The following is a 21,241-nucleotide window of genomic DNA, read 5'->3' on the forward strand; positions in this document are numbered from 1 at the left end:
TTGGTGTGGTGGCTCTTAAAAGAGCCTTTGTGTTGTTGTTATTGAGCTGCAGACAGTCTAAGCTCTCTCTCCACGGATGCGGCGGGCCAGCTGGATATCTTTGGGCATGATGGTGACTCTCTTGGCGTGGATGGCGCACAGGTTGGTGTCCTCGAACAGCCCCACCAGGTAAGCCTCGCTGGCCTCCTGCAGAGCCATGACAGCAGAGCTCTGGAAGCGCAGGTCGGTCTTGAAGTCCTGAGCGATTTCTCGGACCAGGCGCTGGAAGGGCAGCTTGCGGATGAGCAGCTCGGTGGATTTCTGGTAGCGGCGGATCTCCCGGAGAGCCACGGTCCCGGGCCTGTAACGGTGAGGCTTCTTGACGCCGCCGGTGGCCGGGGCGCTCTTCCGGGCAGCCTTGGTGGCCAGCTGCTTCCTGGGAGCTTTGCCTCCGGTGGATTTGCGAGCGGTCTGCTTAGTTCTTGCCATGCTGTCTTCTTTCTCTGACTTGGAGAAATATATGAAGCTGAGAGGAGCCTTGCTGCTCTTAAAGCGGAGGAGCAGCTATGAAACGGTGACGCTGCTTGAGAGCTGCAGCTGCTGATTGGTGAGAGGCCGCTTCTGGAGCTCAGCCCCGCAGAGGAGGGGGACAGAGCCCCCGCTTCAGGCTCCGCTGCTCATTGGAGAGCGTGCTGGAGCGGAGCTGAGCTCGGGCCGCCCTCTGCTGCTCTGCTCCAAGCCTCTGTACTGGTTGGTGCACCGGGGAAAAGCGCGCGCTCTCAGCCTATATCATAGGACTTTTAGCCGACGTTGACATCACTTCTCTGAGTCCAGACTCACGAAAGACAAACCATGAGTGGTAGAGGCAAAACCGGCGGCAAAGCCAGAGCTAAGGCCAAGACTCGTTCATCCCGTGCCGGACTCCAGTTCCCCGTGGGTCGTGTCCACAGACTGCTGCGGAAAGGAAACTACGCTCAGCGTGTTGGAGCCGGTGCCCCCGTCTACCTGGCGGCTGTGCTGGAGTACCTGACCGCTGAGATCCTGGAGTTGGCCGGAAACGCCGCTCGTGACAACAAGAAGACCCGTATCATCCCCCGTCACCTGCAGCTGGCTGTGCGCAACGACGAGGAGCTCAACAAGCTGCTGGGCGGAGTGACCATCGCTCAGGGCGGCGTGCTGCCCAACATCCAGGCTGTCCTGCTGCCCAAGAAGACCGAGAAGGCCGCCAAGAAGTAAAGTCTCATACCTGACTGCTAACAACACAAAGGCTCTTTTAAGAGCCACACACCTCCACCAGAGAGCCCAAATTCCTGCACTTCATTTGTGTTTTATTTATGGTATATTTGTATATATAAAGTGTTTGATGAATCACACAGAGATCTCTTGCGGCATGAGAGTACTCGAGGAATGCATCAAACAGATAAAATGCAGTGAAGGAAAACCAGCTGAAATTCCTGCACACCATTAGAATGACGATATCTGTATTTAGTGTTTGGACTAAACTGTAATCTCTCGCGGCATGAGAATGGCCCAACCCAGATAAAATACGGTGTAGGAAAAAACAGATGAGTAGTGGAAAAAACACATGCATACTGCGGAGTTGCGTCACGGGGCTGAATGTTAAATCGTATGAAAACCGTGCAAAAGAGTCTCGATGTCATTATCTGTCTACACTAGTAATGCATTTATGACTTCTAATGTATTGGTCGTTGTGAAAAACACAATTTAGGCCTTTATTATTAAATGGAAATTGAATCAGGGAATATTTCGATGGGTTCTTCCGCTTTAAATGAGGCTTGATTCACACAGGACCTTGTAAACAAGGGGATCATAGAAATCCTAATCCTCGGAAACTAGCGCCGATCACAGACATCAATGTTTTCAGCAGCAAACACTGACAGTGTGACAGAAATTGTGACTTAATAAATGAAAAATACGGAAAGAGATGAGAATATTTTCTCAAGGAAAAAATCATAGTTCTGAAATTAAAACCAAAATTCTGACTTTCAGTTTGAAATAAGAATGTAGAGCTTTGGCTTTTTCTTAGAATCAGAAGTCATTAAAGCACTGAAGACATGGAAACACTATACATTTCTTTCTTTGTTTTTGAAATAGATTTCCTCTTTTTCCAGTCTTTTAAACTGCGGATCGTGTCTCAGATCATTCTCTGTCCTGCTTTTACTCAGAATCAGGACCGAAGACAATTCACTTGGTCAGGATGCATAAAGACATTTGGCGCACGGATGAAGCGGGAACCGCTCAAGGATTTGAGACAAAGCCAAAACTTCCCCCCTCACTTCGGACCCCAGGCCAAACCCCAGTCCCAGCCAATCCTTCATGAGCTGCAGCACGGCTTTATCTGCATGGAGGAGCCTTTAAATAAGCGTCCCCCAGCTGCAGCCCTGCATAGGCCGAGTGAGCAGCCAGCAAACATGCCTGAGACAGTGAAAGCGCCCAAGAAGGGCTCCAAGAAAGCCGTGTCTAAAGCCACCAAGAGCGGCAAGAAGAGGAGGAGGACTAGGAAGGAGAGCTACGCCATCTACGTGTACAAGGTCCTGAAGCAGGTCCACCCCGACACCGGGATCTCGTCCAAAGCTATGGGCATCATGAACTCGTTCGTCAGCGACATCTTCGAGCGCATCGCCGGTGAGGCCTCTCGTCTGGCTCACTACAACAAGCGCTCCACCATCACGTCGCGGGAGATCCAGACCGCCGTCCGCCTGCTGCTGCCCGGTGAGCTGGCCAAGCACGCCGTGTCCGAGGGCACCAAGGCTGTGACCAAGTACACCAGCTCCAAGTAAACAGCTCTGCTGACAACACCAACCAATCAACGGCTCTTTTAAGAGCCACCCACTCACTTCTAAAGAGATCCTTTCACCACTGAGATTAGGAATTATGACTCTAATGTTCGTACATGTGCCCATAATATTGATTGAATGGCGATGCTTTTAATTTCCTACGACCTCTTATAGGTAAACGCTCAATGAGCTCATTCAGATTTGTGAGGATTTGGTGCCTACGTCCGGTTTCGTATCCGTTAATCATGACAACTACCCGTTATGGTGACATCCCTTAAATGAATCCCACATTAGCATGGCACAGTTTGCTCCTCAGGGCTGAACTGTGCCCTGTCACACCTTCAATGAGGATCTAGTCCAAACAGCGGTCGGGGGGATGCTCTCTCCCAAGCAGGAGGAACGATCAGGAGTTTCCCTGTGATAGGTCAGCGTCTGTGGACCTGGCCGCTGAAAGGGAGCGCTTAGAGAGGCTCGGACTCTCTCCCGAGGTCGTGCGCACAATCCAGAGCACGAGAGCAGCATACTCGGGGAAATGGGCAGTTTTTCAGCGCTGGTGCATGGAGTCAGGCTGGGACCCAGTGACTTGTCCCCTGCCTCGCTTCAGCCAAGAGAGTGAGTGATTTGTCAGCCCTCTCAGTTGCTCCATCTTGCCTGCACATTCAGGGAGATTGAAGCTCGGCTGTTTTACGCCCTAATCCTTCCTACGAGCCTAAGAACATTAATAGCTCTTTTAGATCAAGAGTTATTAAGTTGGAGGGATTTATCCCTCCTCCGCATGACTCCGAGGAGGAGGCTGCATCACACCTTCTTTGCCCTGTGCGCGCTCTGTCTTGTTACGGGGAGCGCACTCAAGGAACAAGACACATGGAGACAATCACTTGTCTATTATAAGGCATAAGACATATATATACACATACACCCGTTTACACACACACACACACAGACACACACACACACACACACACACACACACACACACACACACACACACAGACACACACACACACACACACACACACACACACACACACACACACACACACACACACACACACACATCCTTACATATATACACATATACATGTACACACACACACACACACACATATATCCTTTTTTTTTTCTTTAATAATAAATAAATAATAGGCCTAATAATAATAATAATAAAATAAAGTAATTTTTTTATTATTCTTTTTTTTAATTTTTTTTAAATGGTTTTGTGTGTGCGTGCATGCGTGTGTGGTCATTCCCTCAGGCAGCTGCATGTTGAGCTTATTGGTTTGATGGGAGTTGAAAAAGGATCATGTTTGTTTGTCATCAGAGTTTATGATGGTAGAAAGGGGTGTATTGATCAGGTCCTTTGCTTCCATGATTGTTTTGCTGAGGGCTGGGTTGTTTGTGGCTGATTGGATGTATTGTCTGGTCAGTCGTATATGTCTGTCTTTAATAGCCTGTTATTGCTTTGTTTTGTATTTTCTGCTGTCGTTGGGCTTGGTAGTTGGATTAATCACAGCCTTATACACACATCTGTTAGAAGATCTGCGAGTGAGAGGGGATGTGATTTAAAGACAGCAGAGTGTTTTCTCTGATTTCTTATGTTTTTGTTCTACTTTTTACATTTGGATTTGTACTAAGCACTTGTCTTAAGTATCTGCCATTGTTCATTATCTCTTGCTCAATAAAACGACGACAACAACAACAACAACAACAACTACAACAATGTTTTTAAAGATGGTTTCCTGGTTGTAACCTTTTCCTCACCTTAACCTTTTTATGTCTTTATTATATATATATATATATATATATATATATATATATATATATATATATATATATATATATATATAAAGGCTACCAATAGTTATAAAGACAACTAAAGACAACTTACTATTATGAACAGTGATTATAAAATATCAGCTAAAATAATAATGAATAGACTAAACAATGTGTTAGATATTATCATAGAAAAAACGTGCAATCAACCTCAGCTGTCTAGGAGAAATTATTTATGGAGAGGCTTTAGGTGAAAAATTTAAACAAAACAAATCTGAAGTAGTGTGGAGAGGTGAGGTTCAAAACCAAACACATATAACACAGGAGTTAAAGATTAAATAAAAGTACTTGGTGTTTGGTTAAATGGTAAGGACTGTTGACTAAAAAAAGTTAGATAAAAGAAGTTCAGAAATGGGAAAATAAAAACACCTCTTAAACTTCCTGTATTAATATCATAAAAACTCACATTATATCAAAGCTTCTCTTTTTATCCATCGTTTTCCCTCCAACATCAAAAACTATCATAACTCTGAATAAATTATGTGTAAAACGTGTTTGGGTACCAACAGAGAAGTCACCAAAAGAAATATCTTGTTCAAAAGCAAAACAAACGGAGGCCTGGGGGCTCCTGACCTCAGCACGGTCCTCATGATCCCCTTCATTAAAAATGTTTTTAACGCTCTCAGCAGGGGAGCCAGCTGGGCAGTAACAAATAAAACCCTCTGGACCAAACTGAAAGGAGGAGCGAGGTCACGTGTCCCTTACTACAAACTCCTGTTTGGTGACTTCACTACATCTTACAACCATTTACAAATAAACTGGACAACTACTTCATCTAAACAAATCTATAACGCTGTTAATGAGCATAAAAACGGAGGACTGGTGCCCTACAAACATACAAGAGAAACTGAGTTTCCACAAATAATCAAAAATGTCAATGATAAAGTGTTAACTGAAAAACTGAAAGATGTAGTGTGGCTGATCAGTGTCAACAGACTTCCTGTTAGAGCAGTGGTTCAGTGGAGTTGTTTTGTAACAACAAAAAAGTGTCCGATGCCCTCATGTAACGAGGATGAAACTATTCAACACCTGCTCCTGGACTGTTTCAGAACCAAAGATATCAGACAAAAAATGACCGGGATTGGATTCAACATCAGCATCAACGAACAGTCAGTCATGTATGGACTCTTTCAGGAAACACTTACTGACAACACCCGGAGACTGTTCTGGCTCATCATGTCCATCACAAACACTCACATCTGGAAAACCCGTGCTAAAACTGTCATTCACCAATCTGTCATCACAAGTGATGCAGTTTTTAAGAACATTAAAACTGATCTGAGGAAGAGGAAATCTATAGATTTGAAGAGGGGAAGTCCTTTACCCTGGGACATGCTAAACCTTTGACTTTGTATTTTTTCTCTTGTGCTGACCGGGATTGGATTCAACATCTGCATCAACGAGCAGTCAGTCATGTACGGACTCTTTCAGTGACTCCATCAGGCTGATCCTTCAAAGAAACAAGCACTCAGTGAAGAAACTGTGGATAATTCCTTCGATTGATATTTAATTATGAAAAAAACAGGACATGAAATAACAGTTTGCTCTGTGTTTTTTTCCTCTTTGAAATGATTACATGTGAATGGAACAAAGTTAGTTTTCGATATGTATTGATTTAGATTAAATAACGAGCAGTTGATTTACGGGCCACGGACTATTTAGATTTTTCATTTGATTTGTCAGATCATCCTGACCCAGAAGTTGTGTCACTTGTTGAGTTTGTTGTAATGAAACACAGCTGACCATCCACACGCATGGAACTACCATAAAAGCAGCTTCATCTTTGCTCTCCTGACAGAGAAGCTCCTCCTCAACAACTTCCTGCTCACAATGATCAGACAAATTAAATAATCAAATAAAAAAAATCATGTGGCATGTAATTCAACTTATCTTTATTGTAAATAACAATAATTTTGTGCTAAAAAGATTGTGAGAATATTTCTAGACCAGATCAGTTTCAATAAAACAATCATTAAAAATGTCTCTCATTATGACCATGATGTTTTCCCTTAACAAAGATCCAATTACTAAGTGAACACAAACATACATATGGTGATGTAACTTCTCAAAAGTAAAGATTTTTTCATTAAAATCAATTATTTCTGAATGAATGTCACAAGAACTAACTTCTTTCTGAGTGAAACTGTACTGACCTCAGTCTACATCAGAGTGTTTGCTGCTTCCTCAAAAACACCATATTCTAAATAAACCTCAACCTGTGGATAACTTTTCTTCTTTGGTGTCTCTACATAAACTTGTAAACAACAGAAAGGAAAGGTGTTTTAGTGTATTGATGCGTTTTACATGGATTTATTAAAGAAAAGAGAAGGACAAGTCGATGAGCAGCTGCTATCACCATGATCAATCTGTGATGTTTGGAGTCTCCCTGAACAAAAGCTCAACAACCTGAGAGACAAACATGAGTTCAGTGTGAAGAGGAAAAGCTCCAGTATCTCCTACTTTTACAATCAGCCTCGATCTCTCCAACAACACTTAGTTTGGAGCATTTTTAGGGAAAGAGAAAACACAAGTTGTCCGACTTTCAGACTGAGTGGACGAGCTGCTGCTTGCTTGAGTCTCTACGGTTCTCATGTGTGCTTTAAGCACAGCCTCCCGCTCAGGATTTATCAACTCTACACCCAGAGAATCCTCCTCACGTCTCCTGTTGCGTTCACTGAACTGAGTAAACTATGGCAGAAGTAGCTCCAGCTCCCGCCGCTGCTCCGGCCAAAGCGGCCAAGAAGAAGAGCAGCAAGCCGGCCAAGAGCGGCCCCAGCGTGGGCGAGCTCATCCTCAAAGCCGTGGCTGCCTCCAAGGAGCGGAGCGGCGTGTCGCTGGCTGCTCTCAAGAAGGCTCTGGCTGCAGGAGGATACGATGTGGACAAGAACAAGGCCCGCGTCAAGACCGCTGTCAAGAGCCTTGTGGCAAAGGGAACTCTGGTCCAGACCAAGGGAACCGGGGCCTCCGGATCCTTTAAGATGAACAAGAAGGTGGCAGAGAAGAAGGTCAAGAAGCCCGTAAAGAAAGCCGCTCCTAAAGCCAAGAAGCCTGCAGCCAAGAAAGCAGCAGCTGCTAAGAAGCCCAAGGCCGCTAAGAAGGCAGCGACCCCGAAGAAGGCCAAGAAACCCGCAGCGGCCAAGAAAGCTGCAACAAAGGGCCCCAAGAAGGCCGCTAAGAGTCCCAAGAAGACCAAGCCCGCTAAGAGCCCCAAGAAGGCTGTGAAGAAGGCCCCTGCAGCCAAGAAAGCCCCCGCTAAGAAGGTGGCCAAGCCCAAAGCCAAGAAGACAGCAGCCAAGAAGAAGTGAGCTGTTATCATCTTAGCATCCAATTACGAAACCAAACGGCTCTTTTAAGAGCCACACAGCTCTCACACTAAATGACAATTTCCCTGCTCAGCAAAGGTTGCCACGTCTGCGCTCTTTCCGCTCAATGCAGCTCATTGAATACGTTTTTGCAGGTGACACAGAAATGTCTGTTGGATGAGTGGGTCTCCGTGGGTGTCGATTATAAATTAGTAAAGTGTTTTTTTTTTTCTTTTAAGCTTAAATACAATTATCATACAGCAGACAGGAGTCTGATCAGGTCACATCACACTCAACTGACTTATCCTGCACAGTATGGTTGCCATGTCCGCGATTTCTCGCCCAATTTCTTTGATTTTTTTTAAGGCTTGATGACTAATTTAAATAAAACTCCCCCCAAAAACATCGATTTTAATGAATGAATAATAAGGGAGGGTGATGTAGCCTAAATGTTACAATGTGACACCAACTGTCAGCGCTCACAGGTTATGAAGTATTTATTATTTGAAGCAACAATTAGAAGGATTTATCTGGTTCGTGTAAAAAAAGACCGTATTTACTGTACCACAGCATAATTTGGACTCGGTCTTCAGAGTAAACAAAAAATCTGATCAATGCAGACTATCCTGCATCAGATTTGTCAAAAGTTAACTCTAGCTTTTAACTACTGCCATCAAACTGTGCTATGCTATCGTGGGTTTACTTAATGGGTTTCACCATAATGCGCGCAGACACGATCGGGATGTAGGCACCAAATCTGTGCCTGTCTATTTCAGAATGAACCCACTGGACATTAAGTCGTGGAAAAAGATCATTGTCACTGGATTTACCTGGCGGAAAAAGTTATCATAATACAATCGTTGTGGTGAAAGGATGTCTTTAGAGGTGAGTGGGTGGCTCTTAAAAGAGCCGTTGGGTGGTGTTGTCAGCAGAGCTGTTTACTTGGAGCTGGTGTACTTGGTCACAGCCTTGGTGCCCTCGGACACGGCGTGCTTGGCCAGCTCACCGGGCAGCAGCAGGCGGACGGCGGTCTGGATCTCCCGCGACGTGATGGTGGAGCGCTTGTTGTAGTGAGCCAGACGAGAGGCCTCACCGGCGATGCGCTCGAAGATGTCGCTGACGAACGAGTTCATGATGCCCATAGCTTTGGACGAGATCCCGGTGTCGGGGTGGACCTGCTTCAGGACCTTGTACACGTAGATGGCGTAGCTCTCCTTCCTGGTCCTCCTCCTCTTCTTGCCGCTCTTGGTGGCTTTAGACACGGCTTTCTTGGAGCCCTTTTTGGGCGCTTTGACTGTCTCAGGCATGTTTGCTGGCTGTTCACTCAGACCACAAGGACCTGCGGCCGGGGGCGCTCTTGTTAAGGCTCCACCATGCAGATAAAGCCGTGCTGCAGCTCATGCAGGATTGGCTGGGACTGGGGTTTGGACTGGGGTCCGAAGTGAGGGGGGAGGTTTTGGCTTTGTCTCAAATCCTTGCGCGGTTCCCGCTTCATCCGTGCGCCGTGCGCCAAATGTCTTTGTGCGTCCTGACAAAGTGATTTGTCTTCGTGTCCTGATTCTGAGTAAAAGCAGGACAGAGAATGATAAGAAGAGTTTAGAAAAAGGAAAAGCAAGTTTTCAGCAGCTGCATCAGACTTTTAGAAAACACAGAAGGCTTTGGAGATCATTTTCCTCCTGTGATAAAGCTTTGTGCAGTTTGTCAGATTATTATCTGGTCTGATTTATTTGAGATTTATCACTCGAACATACAGCTCCAAATTCTTACTAATAATCCGAATTTACTTTTCTCCAGCATTGAGCACACATTCTGACAAACACAAGCACTTAAACATCCAAAATTATGGAATTATTTCTGTGTCATCAGAGTTTGAATGTGAATTTCTAACACTGCTTTATTTTTCAGCATCAAAATCAGACTTTGAATTAAAAAAAAAAAATCATATTTCTAGCACCTATCATTTTTTCTTTCTTTGATTCGGTTTCAATGTTGAAAAACTTTGAATTGATTAAACAGTTGTTTTAAATCTTAAATCAGATGTGTTCTATTATAAAACTGAGTATCTGTTTTTTTAGCAGTTTTCCCCCAGGTATGAACTTTATTTTAAAGCCTGTCTTCATTGGATTTTCTGCAACAGTGTGACACAGTGTTTAAGGGACACTGCTTACAACAGTTATTAAAGTTTTTCATATTGTAGTGTCATATGACAGAGTGCATTTCAAATTGAATATTAAAGCTATATAGAAATAAAATAAAAACTAAAAGCAACATTGGTTCAAACTCTGGAAGCATCCATGGTAATGTGTAGATAATCATTTTCAGATGAATGATGATGAAGAAGAAAATGTTTATCCATCCTCTAGTTTCCAAAGCCACACTCAGGATTATTACACTGTGGCACTACAGTTACTCATTGTTCTCAGATCAAACTTTAAGGTTCCTTAATGTTTAGGGAACATCAGGCTTTGTTAGGTTTCAGTGTAAACAAGAGGAACGTCCTGATTTGGTTCTGACCTTTAGATAACCACAGGTTGACGTTCTCCTTAGGTTCTGTGTTCCTAGAGTCAGTGTAAAAGAAAATCATGTCTCTAAATATTCATGTAACTTTAAAACTCCAAAAAATACAGCATTAAAAATTGTCTTAAATGATAAGTGATCAAAAAAAGGGTCATATGAAGCAACATCTTTTAGTGATCATGCCATCAGCTGATCACATCTGGATCATCTGTCAGTCAGCTCTAACAGCTGTTTGTCTGTGCGCTGTGATGACTGAAACATGAAGAGCAACAGAGCTTTGTCTGTGTTTTTAACCTGCTTAAAAAAACAAAGTGACTGAACTGTACTTTAATGTGCAATATCTTGACGTGTATTTACTATATATCCTTTCTTTTTTCTGCCTGACACCAATCGTCTTTTTTCCCTTTCTTATTTCTATGAGCTGCGTAGATTTCGTCCATGGGTAAAAGACAACCCGAATTAATTTACTATGGAATTTAGTGGAAACATTTGTACGTTTGTTATTTGGAACGTTGTTAGGTCAATTCAACATGTGTAAATCAGCTGTTGATCATCGATCAGTGTAGGTCTGTAAATTTAAATTAATCAGTTATTCGATTGACTGACTGCATTCTTCAGTGTAGCCCTGACTCTATTGTACTCTTGAGTAGGAAATTGTCTCTCTGGTGTAGGTGGGTGGCTCTTAAAAGAGCCTTTGAGTTGTTAGCAGTCAGGTATGAGACTTTACTTCTTGGCGGCCTTCTCGGTCTTCTTGGGCAGCAGGACAGCCTGGATGTTGGGCAGCACGCCGCCCTGAGCGATGGTCACTCCGCCCAGCAGCTTGTTGAGCTCCTCGTCGTTGCGCACAGCCAGCTGCAGGTGACGGGGGATGATACGGGTCTTCTTGTTGTCACGAGCGGCGTTTCCAGCCAACTCCAGGATCTCAGCGGTCAGGTACTCCAGCACAGCCGCCAGGTAGACGGGGGCACCGGCTCCAACACGCTGAGCGTAGTTTCCTTTCCGCAGCAGTCTGTGGACACGACCCACGGGGAACTGGAGCCCGGCACGGGATGAACGGGTCTTGGCCTTAGCTCTGGCTTTGCCGCCGGTTTTGCCTCTTCCGCTCATGGTTAATCTTTCGTGAGTCTGGAGTCGATGAAAATGTGGTCTACCCGGCCTGAAGCCCTCTTAATATACACTCAGGCTGCGCGCGTTTTTCTGACAACCAACCAGTAAAGAGGCCTCCAGCAGAGCAGCGATGGGCGGCCACTAACCAACCCCGCTTCAACACATTTGAGGCGGGGGCTCTGTCCCCCTCCTCTGCGGGGCTGAGCTCCAGAAGCGGCCTCTCACCAATCAGCAGCCGGAGCTCTCAAGCAGCGTCACCGTTTCATAGCTGCTCCTCCGCTTTAAGAGCAGCAAGGCTCCTCTCTGCTACATATACTTCTCCAAGTCAGAGGCAGAAGGCAACATGGCAAGAACCAAGCAAACCGCTCGCAAATCCACCGGAGGCAAAGCCCCCAGGAAGCAGCTGGCCACCAAGGCTGCCCGGAAGAGCGCCCCGGCCACCGGCGGCGTCAAGAAGCCTCACCGTTACAGGCCCGGGACCGTGGCTCTCCGGGAGATCCGCCGCTACCAGAAATCCACCGAGCTGCTCATCCGCAAGCTGCCCTTCCAGCGCCTGGTCCGAGAAATCGCTCAGGACTTCAAGACCGACCTGCGCTTCCAGAGCTCTGCTGTCATGGCTCTGCAGGAGGCCAGCGAGGCTTACCTGGTGGGGCTGTTCGAGGACACCAACCTGTGCGCCATCCACGCCAAGAGAGTCACCATCATGCCCAAAGACATCCAGCTGGCCCGCCGCATCCGTGGAGAGAGAGCTTAGACTGTCTGCAGCTCAATAACAACAACACAAAGGCTCTTTTAAGAGCCACCACACCAACAAAAGAGCTGAAATCTGTACATAAGAGAAAAAATGCGTGATTAACCTATAAATCACGTGTCGATCACGAATTTATTGATGGGGAGACCAGGTATGATTGTAACATGGGAAAAGACGTAATACAACCAGTTTCTTCAAGCAGGGATTACTATCAAGGTGCCATTCGTTCATTCCATACCGATATCAATTCGGTATAATAAAGCAGCTAGCTAATCACTGGCTGATCCGGATGGGGTCTGGGGTGGGTTGTAACACCTTTAAAAGTTTCACAACCATCCTCTTATGTAACTAATAACATTTTCTTGGTTTCAGTAATGTTACATGACGCCTAGGAAGTGGGAAAGAAAGACAGGGGTGTGCCTGCAGATGTTTTTTTAAAAAAAGCATCTGATGAAGTCACAAACAGCAGTACATCAGTCAGATCAGTCACAAAGGCTCATGGGGTCTGCCATGTTACTCTACATTGATCGCAGAAGCTGATGGTCCAGTGATATCCCATTGTAGGTTACTGAAGCAGCAAGGTAACCATTACTTATATTAAATATCACACACACACACACACACACACACACACACACACACACACACACACACACACACACACACACACGCACACAGAGTTTTTGTTACACACGTGTTCTTTACACAGCTACACTGTAGTGTTTCAGCATACACATACACAAACTCTTGAGTCAAACAGGAAGTGAGTTTTAGTCAGTCACAGAGAGGGACATTTTTTCTGGATTGTTCTATTTCAATAAACTTGTTTTTTCAGGTTGTGATCTGTTTTTTGCTTCTTTTTTCGTCTGGGTATTACAATTTACAAAGCCTTACAACTGATCACCATTTCTAATGTACCACTTCATGTCGTACAGAAACACTGAAACCCCTCCCCATCTAAAATGTTCTAGATCTGCCACTGCCACTGGACTCAGACAAACGATCAACTGTTTGCTTTAGTTTTGACTGGAGGATAAATTGAATTTGAATTTACCTTTATTCACAGAAAGTCTTCTCATAACTATCCCTCCCTCTGTGTCCTCTGCCTTGGAGTGTAGAACAGCTGTCTCTGTCCAAGGTGCTGAATGACATCAGGTGAATGACAATGAACGCCATAAAGAAATCTGTTTTTCTTACCAGACGTAGGTCGTCCTTTCACCGTGCACTGAATTTGTCAAAGACAAACCAGACTGGATCAACCTGGTCCAGGTTCTAAACTGTTCAGATTAATAAATAACCACACTTTACATGGAACTTTGCCAACGAGGACCCCAGAGTCTGGAAAAACTAGGGGCGAGGAAAAAAAAACTTCTCACACCTGCATCTCAACTGAAAGCAAAGCATAAAAAAGACACTCAATATCGACACCAGCTAAAGTGTTCCGCTTGCTTTATTTGTAATATTACAGATATTTCTTCTTATCCTGCGTGAATCCAGCCCCATGCTTGGATCAGGATAATCCTGCTTCTATAATGTTAGCCCAATCTCACAGAAAGGTTGGACTAAGACTGACTGAAAAAAATGCCTGAACAACCTGACCTAATGTGGCATTCTACTTTATTCACATGCAGAAATAAATCCCCAAGTTATAGGTTTCTGTATGGACTACTCATATGTTTTTTACATTGTCTGTCGTGGCAAACTGCTCATTGAAATCTGAAGTCACAATTAAGTATTTGAAGCATTTTAACCAATGTCAAAATAAAATAGAAACAGCTTAATCAGTGTCAGCCCCTTATATGTAGAAGCGCCATGAACTCTGCTGTCCCTTAATAGTGCAGGAGTCAATGACTTCTCTCAGTTTCACACACCTGGATATTTATCATTTAACCAAACAATGCCTGAAACAGTAGGCAGAAGTCACTCTCATCTCTGGATGAAGTCAGTCCCAGCGTCCTTTGCTCGACCCCCATGTGTCCTGCCTCTGTGTTTCCTGCCCCCAAGAGCCCTGCCCCCATGAGTCCTGCCCCTGTGTGTCTTCTGTAGTTTGCCCAGCTGGTGGGGTACTCATCAGGTTGATGGTCTGTCCTCTGTTCAGATTCAGAACTGCCTCCTTCAGACTCCACCTGCAGGGGGGACAAATACTGGTTAGGAAGGCTACACACAAACAACAGATAATATCACTTTTATTAACAATACGCCAAACTCTTTCAACAGTCAGTGTGAGTTTGACTTCAAATCTTTGACACAGAGTTCCCTTTGAGCAACAGAGATTTTATTCTACATTCTATTTGTAATAACTAATACTTCTCAATATATTTGTCCTGCCTCTGTTATTATTGCTACCGGAATTAGCCTGTTTTTGTTTGTGAGTTCATTTGAATGTTCTGTTAAGTGAGCTGTCCCTTTAAGAAAGACGGCAGAGTATATCACCTGGCAGTCAGGAAGTCAGGCCGAGACGCTGCTCTGCACTGGTCCTCCCATGTCCTAGCAAATATCTTGTGTTTTTTTGTGACATCATTGGTATTTAGTCTTCTTTTATGTTTGATAAAGTCCTTGAAGCTCATTTAGTTGTAACTTATGCCTGTTTATAGTTAAGACGCTCTAGGACTTTGAGTTTGTCTAGCATTAGATCGCATGGCTGTTCATTTTTGATCATCTGCCGCCATCTAGTGGCCATTGTGAATATAGGTTTGCCGTATTAAGAGCATACAGCCTATTAGGAGCGACAGGTTTCTTTGTTGATAAGAAATATAGGACTTTTAACAGAGGGAATCAGACAAGAAGAGTCTGTTGCTTTTTTCATGCTTGATAGTCAAATTATTTATATTGATTTATGCAATATCATTTAAATCATTTAAATCATGTATTGATTACATTATGTTTGTATTCCCTCATTTTCACCCTTTCAATTGTCAATAAACCTGGGCTCAAGAAGTCAATGTGGTGTCCAGAGTTTTGATGAGCCAAATGTGTTTAGCTTACTGTCTTCCTGCACAGTGAACATAAGGAAGACAGGAAAATATTGTGTAGGGATTTAACAAAGTGGACAAGGGAGTCCACAAAAGGAAATCAGATTGGATAAAGTGTTTTGGAATAAATCAAAGGGCCATGTGGAAATAAAAGACTCTAACTGGAGGAAATAAGACTTCCTGAAGAACCTTGTTGTTGATTAAGTGTTTTAAAAGGTGTAATAACTTAAAATCTTCAAAGATGAAGACACATGTACCTTCCAGGATGATACTTACAACATACTTTATTTGGTTTATTTTCCTAAAATTGGATATGACGAATCATGGACAGAATGACTCAAAAAAGCTTGAATTTTCCCGTTAAATATCTGTACTTTCTTTTTGTAAGAGTCATTAAATAACTACAAAAGGAGAGTGCTCACCTGAAGGTATCTGGATTTCTGACTGAAGACGTACACAGGAAACCTTCATCGCGTGAGCCGCTCACTGGAATCTTAATCTGTAACACAACATTCACACACTGAGACACTCTGATGTTTGAGGACTGGTTACTGAGGAGTCTGAGGTGGTGCATCAACAAAGGCACAGGAGTACTGATACCCTCATATTTTCCTGATCTTTTGACTCTGTGTGCATGTTTTGGAAAACCAGATGTTGATTACTTTAAAAAGAGTGCATGTTGAATATAGCATCAGAATAAACAGTCGTTTGACTAAATATAACATTTTTTGGCAGTAGCCCAAAGTGCTGAGAGCAAGGAAGCTTGATCAGGAAGATGTTAATTACTTCTCTTCTCTCCTTTAGAGTCCACAACAATTACATAGAAATGACTTTTTGTGCTGTCAAACTTAGCTCAAATGTCAGTTTTGGATGGACAAAAATATGCAGTAGCCCTGGTTTTATCAACTACACGATAAACTGATGGAATTTACTTGAATCGTGAAATATTCAATGGTTGCAGGCTGCACTAATAATCATACAATATCCACTTGGGGATGACTTGAGGAACTCGTGTAGGAGTACCTTCTCCTTTGGTTGCACTGGTGCTTGCAAAATGATATTGTACCCTTGTCTGCAGAAAATGTAAGTCCACAGCTCCTGCTAACTAAGATGCTACAGCAGAGATCAGTTGGTGAGAAAGTAAAACATGTTTTCCAGTTTTGATCGGCCTCAGGTATTTAGGAAAAAAAACTTCTCTGTTGAAATTTGACTTGAGCTCCAGTAAATGAGAATGAAAATGAATCTGAGGTTATTAACACGTTACCTGTGCAGAGTACGTATCTACTTGGTTGTATATGTCCGAGAGGTGGATGTAGTCAACTTTTAAAGGTGGGGCTCCGAGGAGTTTCATTGCATCAGGACTATTTTCCAACCTTCGTAAAGACATTTCATAATAATCCGACTCAGTGAATCTCCCTGATACACAGCAGACAAAAGGGTAAAAAACAGAGGAGAAACAGAAAGGTTATACATCAACTCTACACATCTGTTAAATGACTCAGCATCTGTACAATGACTCAGCATCTGTAGCTGTAGCTCTCTATGTTTCTTAAAGCACTGGCTATCTGGACTTTTCCATACCATGGACCAGGCCTATTTAGTTAAAAATTTGGTCGAGCCGGATTTTCATACTGAGGACATGAGCTGTGCCACACAGTTATAGCAGCAAAGTTAAAGGATAAGTTCGGTTTATACAGCTTTTACATTGTTTATAGAATGAAGTAGAACAAAATACTCCCCCAGAAGGCTTTCCTGATCCAAGCAGTGCTTCAAGTATTTAGATCCAAAATCGTGCAGCGGACGTCCCAATAATGGGATCCATTGGGGCATAGACAGCGCCGCTCCTAAAACTGCATTAATCGTCCAAAAACTCGTGTTTTTCACCAATATTCCATCATGGTCCGCTCCGGGTTAGTCCTCTGCTGCAGTCTGTGTCACTCCAGACAGAGCTGTGTGGCTGTAATGACCTCTGAACTGACGAAGACTTTGTTTACATTTGCCCCTCTGCGCATGCGCAGTACTCTCTGGAGAGCTGACTCCACTTCCTCCTTTCTTTGAGGGGCTAATGCAAACAAAGTATTAGAATATTGGTGAAAAACACAAGTTTTTGGATGATTAATGCAGTTTTAGGAGCGGCCCTGTCTATGCCCTGATAGATCCCATTATAGGGACGTCCGCTGCACGATTTTGGATCTAAATATCTCCCAAAGCACTGATTGGATCAGGAAAGCCTTCTGGGTGAGTATTTTGTTCTACTTCATTCTATAAACAATGTAAAAGCTGTATAAACCGAACTTATCCTTTAAGCTGCTGTGGCCCTCTCCTGGGCTATGACAGTCTGCTTTATTTTAGTACAGGTGTAGGCCTTTAGTCAAACTCTGAATTTTAGCTGCTCCCTCATGAGATCCCTCAAGAAAGTTTGTCCAAAACACGGCATGTTTTATAGGTTGGTGCCTTTGGACATTATACTCTTTCAGCACTGCAAGGCACTTGTTGCAGAACAAATAAATTGTTATTTATTATTTATTTATAAATTGTTATTTATTATTATTTGTTTTTTTGAGACTTTGTCGTTAAATAAATTAATACTTCCCAGTCCACACAGAATTAAACTGACAACTATCCTTGCTGATTTTTTGTTTCAGGGTAGAAAGAAGTATGCAATTTTCACCTTTGTAGGACTGCTAATGTTAGCTTTTCAAATGCACCTGCTCAGTGACACAATGCATTGTGTTAGTTGATAGGCTATGATAGGTGTTTCAGTCAATATTTGTAATAATTTTGTCATTTTTGTAAAAAAAAAAAAAAAAAAAAAAATCGTGTTTTTACGAACACTTTGAACTTTTTGTTCAAAGCAAGCATCCCTAATGGTTTGGAAGTGTCCACTGAGACTTTACTAATGTTGTATTACATTAAAAGCATATAATGATTTAATTCTTTGCAGGCCAAAAGTGTACCCTCAGCAGGGTTCACAGTGCACCAGAGATGATCTAGGATTAAATGTATCTCAGTAGATCATCTACTGATGTTCATTTTCAGCTAATAATAATAATAATAATAATAATGAATTTTATTTATATCGCACTTTGCTTCCAAATGTAAAGTGCGATATAAATAAAATTTATTATTATTATTATTAGCTGAAAATGAACAGCAGTAGATGATCTAGGTTGAATCATTTCGACAGCTCAGTCTGTGCATGCACAGCTCTACTGTACTCACGCTGCAGTAGATGGTACACAGCGGACACCGCTCCTCCACTCATCAAGGTGAGCATGACAGAGACTTTCGGTATCATGTGTTTCATCTTTGCAGTGATGAAGACTTCCCTGTTAGTTACAAAAGAAAAAAATAAAAGTGCAAATTAACAAACATGACTTTGGTGACTCGTTGTGAACAGAATGCTTGCTGTTATGTACAGAATAATGGATATACTCTGGGTCTTTATAGGAAATTAAACAGACAGGGTGAAGAAAGGGAAAACGTGATGCAGAGGAGTATAATAAACTATAGGCACTGTTTTTTTTAAAAAGGAGAGAAATGTCAAATTGATGGATACTCAAATATTTTGTTCATAGGTATGATAGAAAATTACACGCCTTCTTCAACTAGTCGGGGACATGCTACATTTTCTTCGTTTCCATGCTCTCCCTGTTCAGGAAGTTTTCTTCAATATGAAGCTCTACATTCACACCTGTTTCACTGACAGGTGACGCAGCTGTGCAGTTTAGTGCATAACTGGCGTCGTTTACGCTACAGAAACACAAATCTCCCATTTAACGGCTTCCTCGCTTATGTTCTCTCTACCATATTCTTTTCCGTCATGCGCCTGTCATCCTACACACGGGCACAGACACTTGGTGGGGAAACCAAAGGAATAGAGAATAAAACATCGATGGCGAACACTAAGCTGCTGCAGCCCAGGATGATGTAAACACAGCTGCAAGAGACGTGGTGTCTTACGAAGCAGGGTGCTTGTTCAGTCTATCTAACGTTTAAACTCCAGTGTGCTGTGGAGAAAACGAAGATGCAGACACAAACTAATGATATAGCAGATAGTTACCTTATGTCTCGATGCCCTTTTCATCTTTCATTCGTCGCTTTCTAACTGCTTCCGGGTCTTACTCTCTTTTGGTTGGTGGTTTGGGCACATCTTCAGAGCATATTATCGCCACCTGGTGGACTGGAATGTTACGGTCTATGCCTGTTTTCCAAACCGGCTACTATACAAGCTGTTGTCTTCTACTAACACTTCTGATTTTGTTTTAATTTGATATATAGTAGGAAGGGGCGTACTTAGTCATTTGGGGGCCCAAGGCGAACCCAGTCAATGGGGCCCTCCATGTCCTTGTAACTCATCTTCCTCAGAGCTAGACTGGCCTTCCCTGGGTCCACTGTCTCTCTCCAAGAATCAAGGCATAAGACAGTGCTAATCTTGTGGTAACTTAACGCAACTAAATGCATTTCCTCAAGTTCTGTACTTTAGTTTGATTTTGAAAAAAGTGAATACATGATTTAGTCCACTTTGTCCTGGATTTGAAATATTTTATGGTCAATTGACAGCTTATTTGTCCCACAGTGGAGAATTTACAGAGTAACAGTAACAAACAAGAAAGTATGAAGTGAAAAACATTACAATAGGTAAATATTGAAAAAAATAACGTAGTAAAGAAATAATATGTAAATATCAAGCACAACATAAAACTGGAAAAAATCTACTGAAAGAGGTGATATTTACAGTTACCATACTTTTTGGTACTATTATTTTAAAGTTAATGTATTTTTATTTGACCCCCTGTCCAGTGAGTTATGTATCCAGAAAAGAGATTTTGTACAGTAATGTTTATCACCAACTCAAAAAGTTTGATTTTGAGAAAATTATCCTGTTTCCTGGGCTAGAGCAAGTCCTTAAAATCCTAAAAGTCTTATATGTTTATCTCAGATCTCAGAGCAACATTGTTTTTATTTCCGAACTGGTTGAAAATAAGATGTATTTTGAAGCATGTGAAGTTGGATTTAGAAAAAAGAAATGTTTTCAATTGAAGAGAACTTCATAAATCAGTTTTTAAGAGATGCTTTGGGGGCCCCTGGGAATCTTGAGGCCCCAGGCAACTGCCTGTGTTTGCCTAATTGTAGCTACGCCCCTGATAGTAGGAGAAAAAGAGCGAAACCTACACAAAGCAAAACAACTTTCCGTTGTTCTGCTGATCGAGGAATGCAACTGGACAGCTATTTTTCCACCTCACATGTATGGAGGACCAAAAATAATAATAAAAGTAAAAATATCACTTAAAAAAATAGATGCAAAAAATATGTGTGGGAATAAAAAATATATCAATAAATAAGAAAACAAAAGCGCTCTGCTCTCATATTTGTTTATTTTTGTATTTATATATTTATTTTTGGCAGACATTGCCAGCATGAAATACAGAAGAAAATGTTATTCAAATGAGCGGGCAGTCCTAACTGTGTCTTGGGTTGAACTGTTTGCATAGTGGTTGATCCACAGAAACGTACTACATGTGACTTTCCGCAGTCACATTCACCCCACCACTCTCAATAGCTGCATCTTCATTACAGCTAATAGCAAAATCAAAGTGATATTTCTGAGGTTTTGATAAAGTACAATTGTGCCTTGCTGTTGTTTCTGTTACAACTGGAATTGTTCACTACTCGAGTAAAATAAAACCAACTGGACGCTGTACTGAAGGTGATGCTGATTCATAAAAATTAGTGTTTTTATCCACTGGTCAAACTGTCGGCTGTGATCACGCCAACTTAAAACAGGCAGGAACAAAACTCTGAATGAAACTCATCAGTTCTTCCTCCTGCTGCACTCTGACCCACACCTGTCAACACTCCCATTTCCTCTGGGAGTCTCCTTTTTTTTAGAACACTCTCTCCCACTGGACTCCTGACTTGGAATTTCTAACGATTTTTAAGGAAATTTAATGCTGATGCTGTACCGGACTGAAGAAGGGA

At 42.7% G+C, this 21,241-nt stretch overlaps 7 protein-coding genes across 8 annotated transcripts; 4 read left to right on the forward strand and 3 right to left on the reverse strand.

The window, feature by feature from the left end:
- Window positions 1-826: 826 nt before the first annotated feature.
- LOC141806457 (histone H2A) lies at window positions 827-1,236 on the forward strand. The gene has a single exon (XM_074692010.1). The coding sequence runs from the start codon at window positions 832-834 to the stop codon at window positions 1,213-1,215; it is 384 nt and encodes a 127-aa protein (XP_074548111.1). The 5' UTR covers window positions 827-831; the 3' UTR covers window positions 1,216-1,236.
- A 1,166-nt stretch (window positions 1,237-2,402) lies between these two features.
- On the forward strand, window positions 2,403-2,780 carry LOC141806651 (histone H2B 1/2-like). Its single transcript, XM_074692276.1, has one exon. It carries the CDS (start codon window positions 2,412-2,414, stop codon window positions 2,778-2,780), a length of 369 nt encoding a protein of 122 aa, XP_074548377.1. The 5' UTR covers window positions 2,403-2,411.
- Window positions 2,781-7,268: 4,488 nt separating this feature from the next.
- LOC141806007 (histone H1-like) lies at window positions 7,269-7,915 on the forward strand. Its single transcript, XM_074691230.1, has one exon. It carries the CDS (start codon window positions 7,301-7,303, stop codon window positions 7,913-7,915), a length of 615 nt encoding a protein of 204 aa, XP_074547331.1. The 5' UTR covers window positions 7,269-7,300.
- Window positions 7,916-8,850: 935 nt separating this feature from the next.
- On the reverse strand, window positions 8,851-9,219 carry LOC141784201 (histone H2B 1/2-like). The gene has a single exon (XM_074661946.1). It carries the CDS (start codon window positions 9,217-9,219, stop codon window positions 8,851-8,853), a length of 369 nt encoding a protein of 122 aa, XP_074518047.1.
- A 1,914-nt stretch (window positions 9,220-11,133) lies between these two features.
- Window positions 11,134-11,542, reverse strand: LOC141806349 (histone H2A). The gene has a single exon (XM_074691818.1). It carries the CDS (start codon window positions 11,534-11,536, stop codon window positions 11,153-11,155), a length of 384 nt encoding a protein of 127 aa, XP_074547919.1. The 5' UTR covers window positions 11,537-11,542; the 3' UTR covers window positions 11,134-11,152.
- Window positions 11,543-11,879: 337 nt separating this feature from the next.
- LOC141784240 (histone H3) lies at window positions 11,880-12,290 on the forward strand. The gene has a single exon (XM_074662013.1). It carries the CDS (start codon window positions 11,880-11,882, stop codon window positions 12,288-12,290), a length of 411 nt encoding a protein of 136 aa, XP_074518114.1.
- Window positions 12,291-13,704: 1,414 nt separating this feature from the next.
- Window positions 13,705-19,400, reverse strand: LOC141806149 (cytochrome c oxidase assembly factor 1 homolog). 2 transcript variants are annotated; one of them, XM_074691441.1, is made up of 5 exons: window positions 19,323-19,400; window positions 18,482-18,594; window positions 16,524-16,675; window positions 15,682-15,758; window positions 13,705-14,413 (listed from the first exon to the last, which is right to left on the reverse strand). In XM_074691441.1, exons 2-5 carry the CDS (start codon window positions 18,564-18,566, stop codon window positions 14,230-14,232), a joined length of 498 nt encoding a protein of 165 aa, XP_074547542.1. In that variant the 5' UTR covers window positions 18,567-18,594; window positions 19,323-19,400; the 3' UTR covers window positions 13,705-14,229. The 2 variants fall into 2 exon arrangements, with proteins under 2 accessions (XP_074547542.1, XP_074547533.1); XM_074691432.1 differs by having other exon boundaries at window positions 18,482-18,588; window positions 19,323-19,394.
- Window positions 19,401-21,241: the final 1,841 nt, after the last annotated feature.

Source organism: Halichoeres trimaculatus, unplaced genomic scaffold, assembly GCF_033239565.1.
Source record: "Halichoeres trimaculatus isolate MK-OKI-2021-1 unplaced genomic scaffold, fHalTri1.1 fHalTri1_scaffold_2, whole genome shotgun sequence".
Lineage (NCBI taxonomy): Eukaryota > Metazoa > Chordata > Actinopteri > Labriformes > Labridae > Halichoeres > Halichoeres trimaculatus.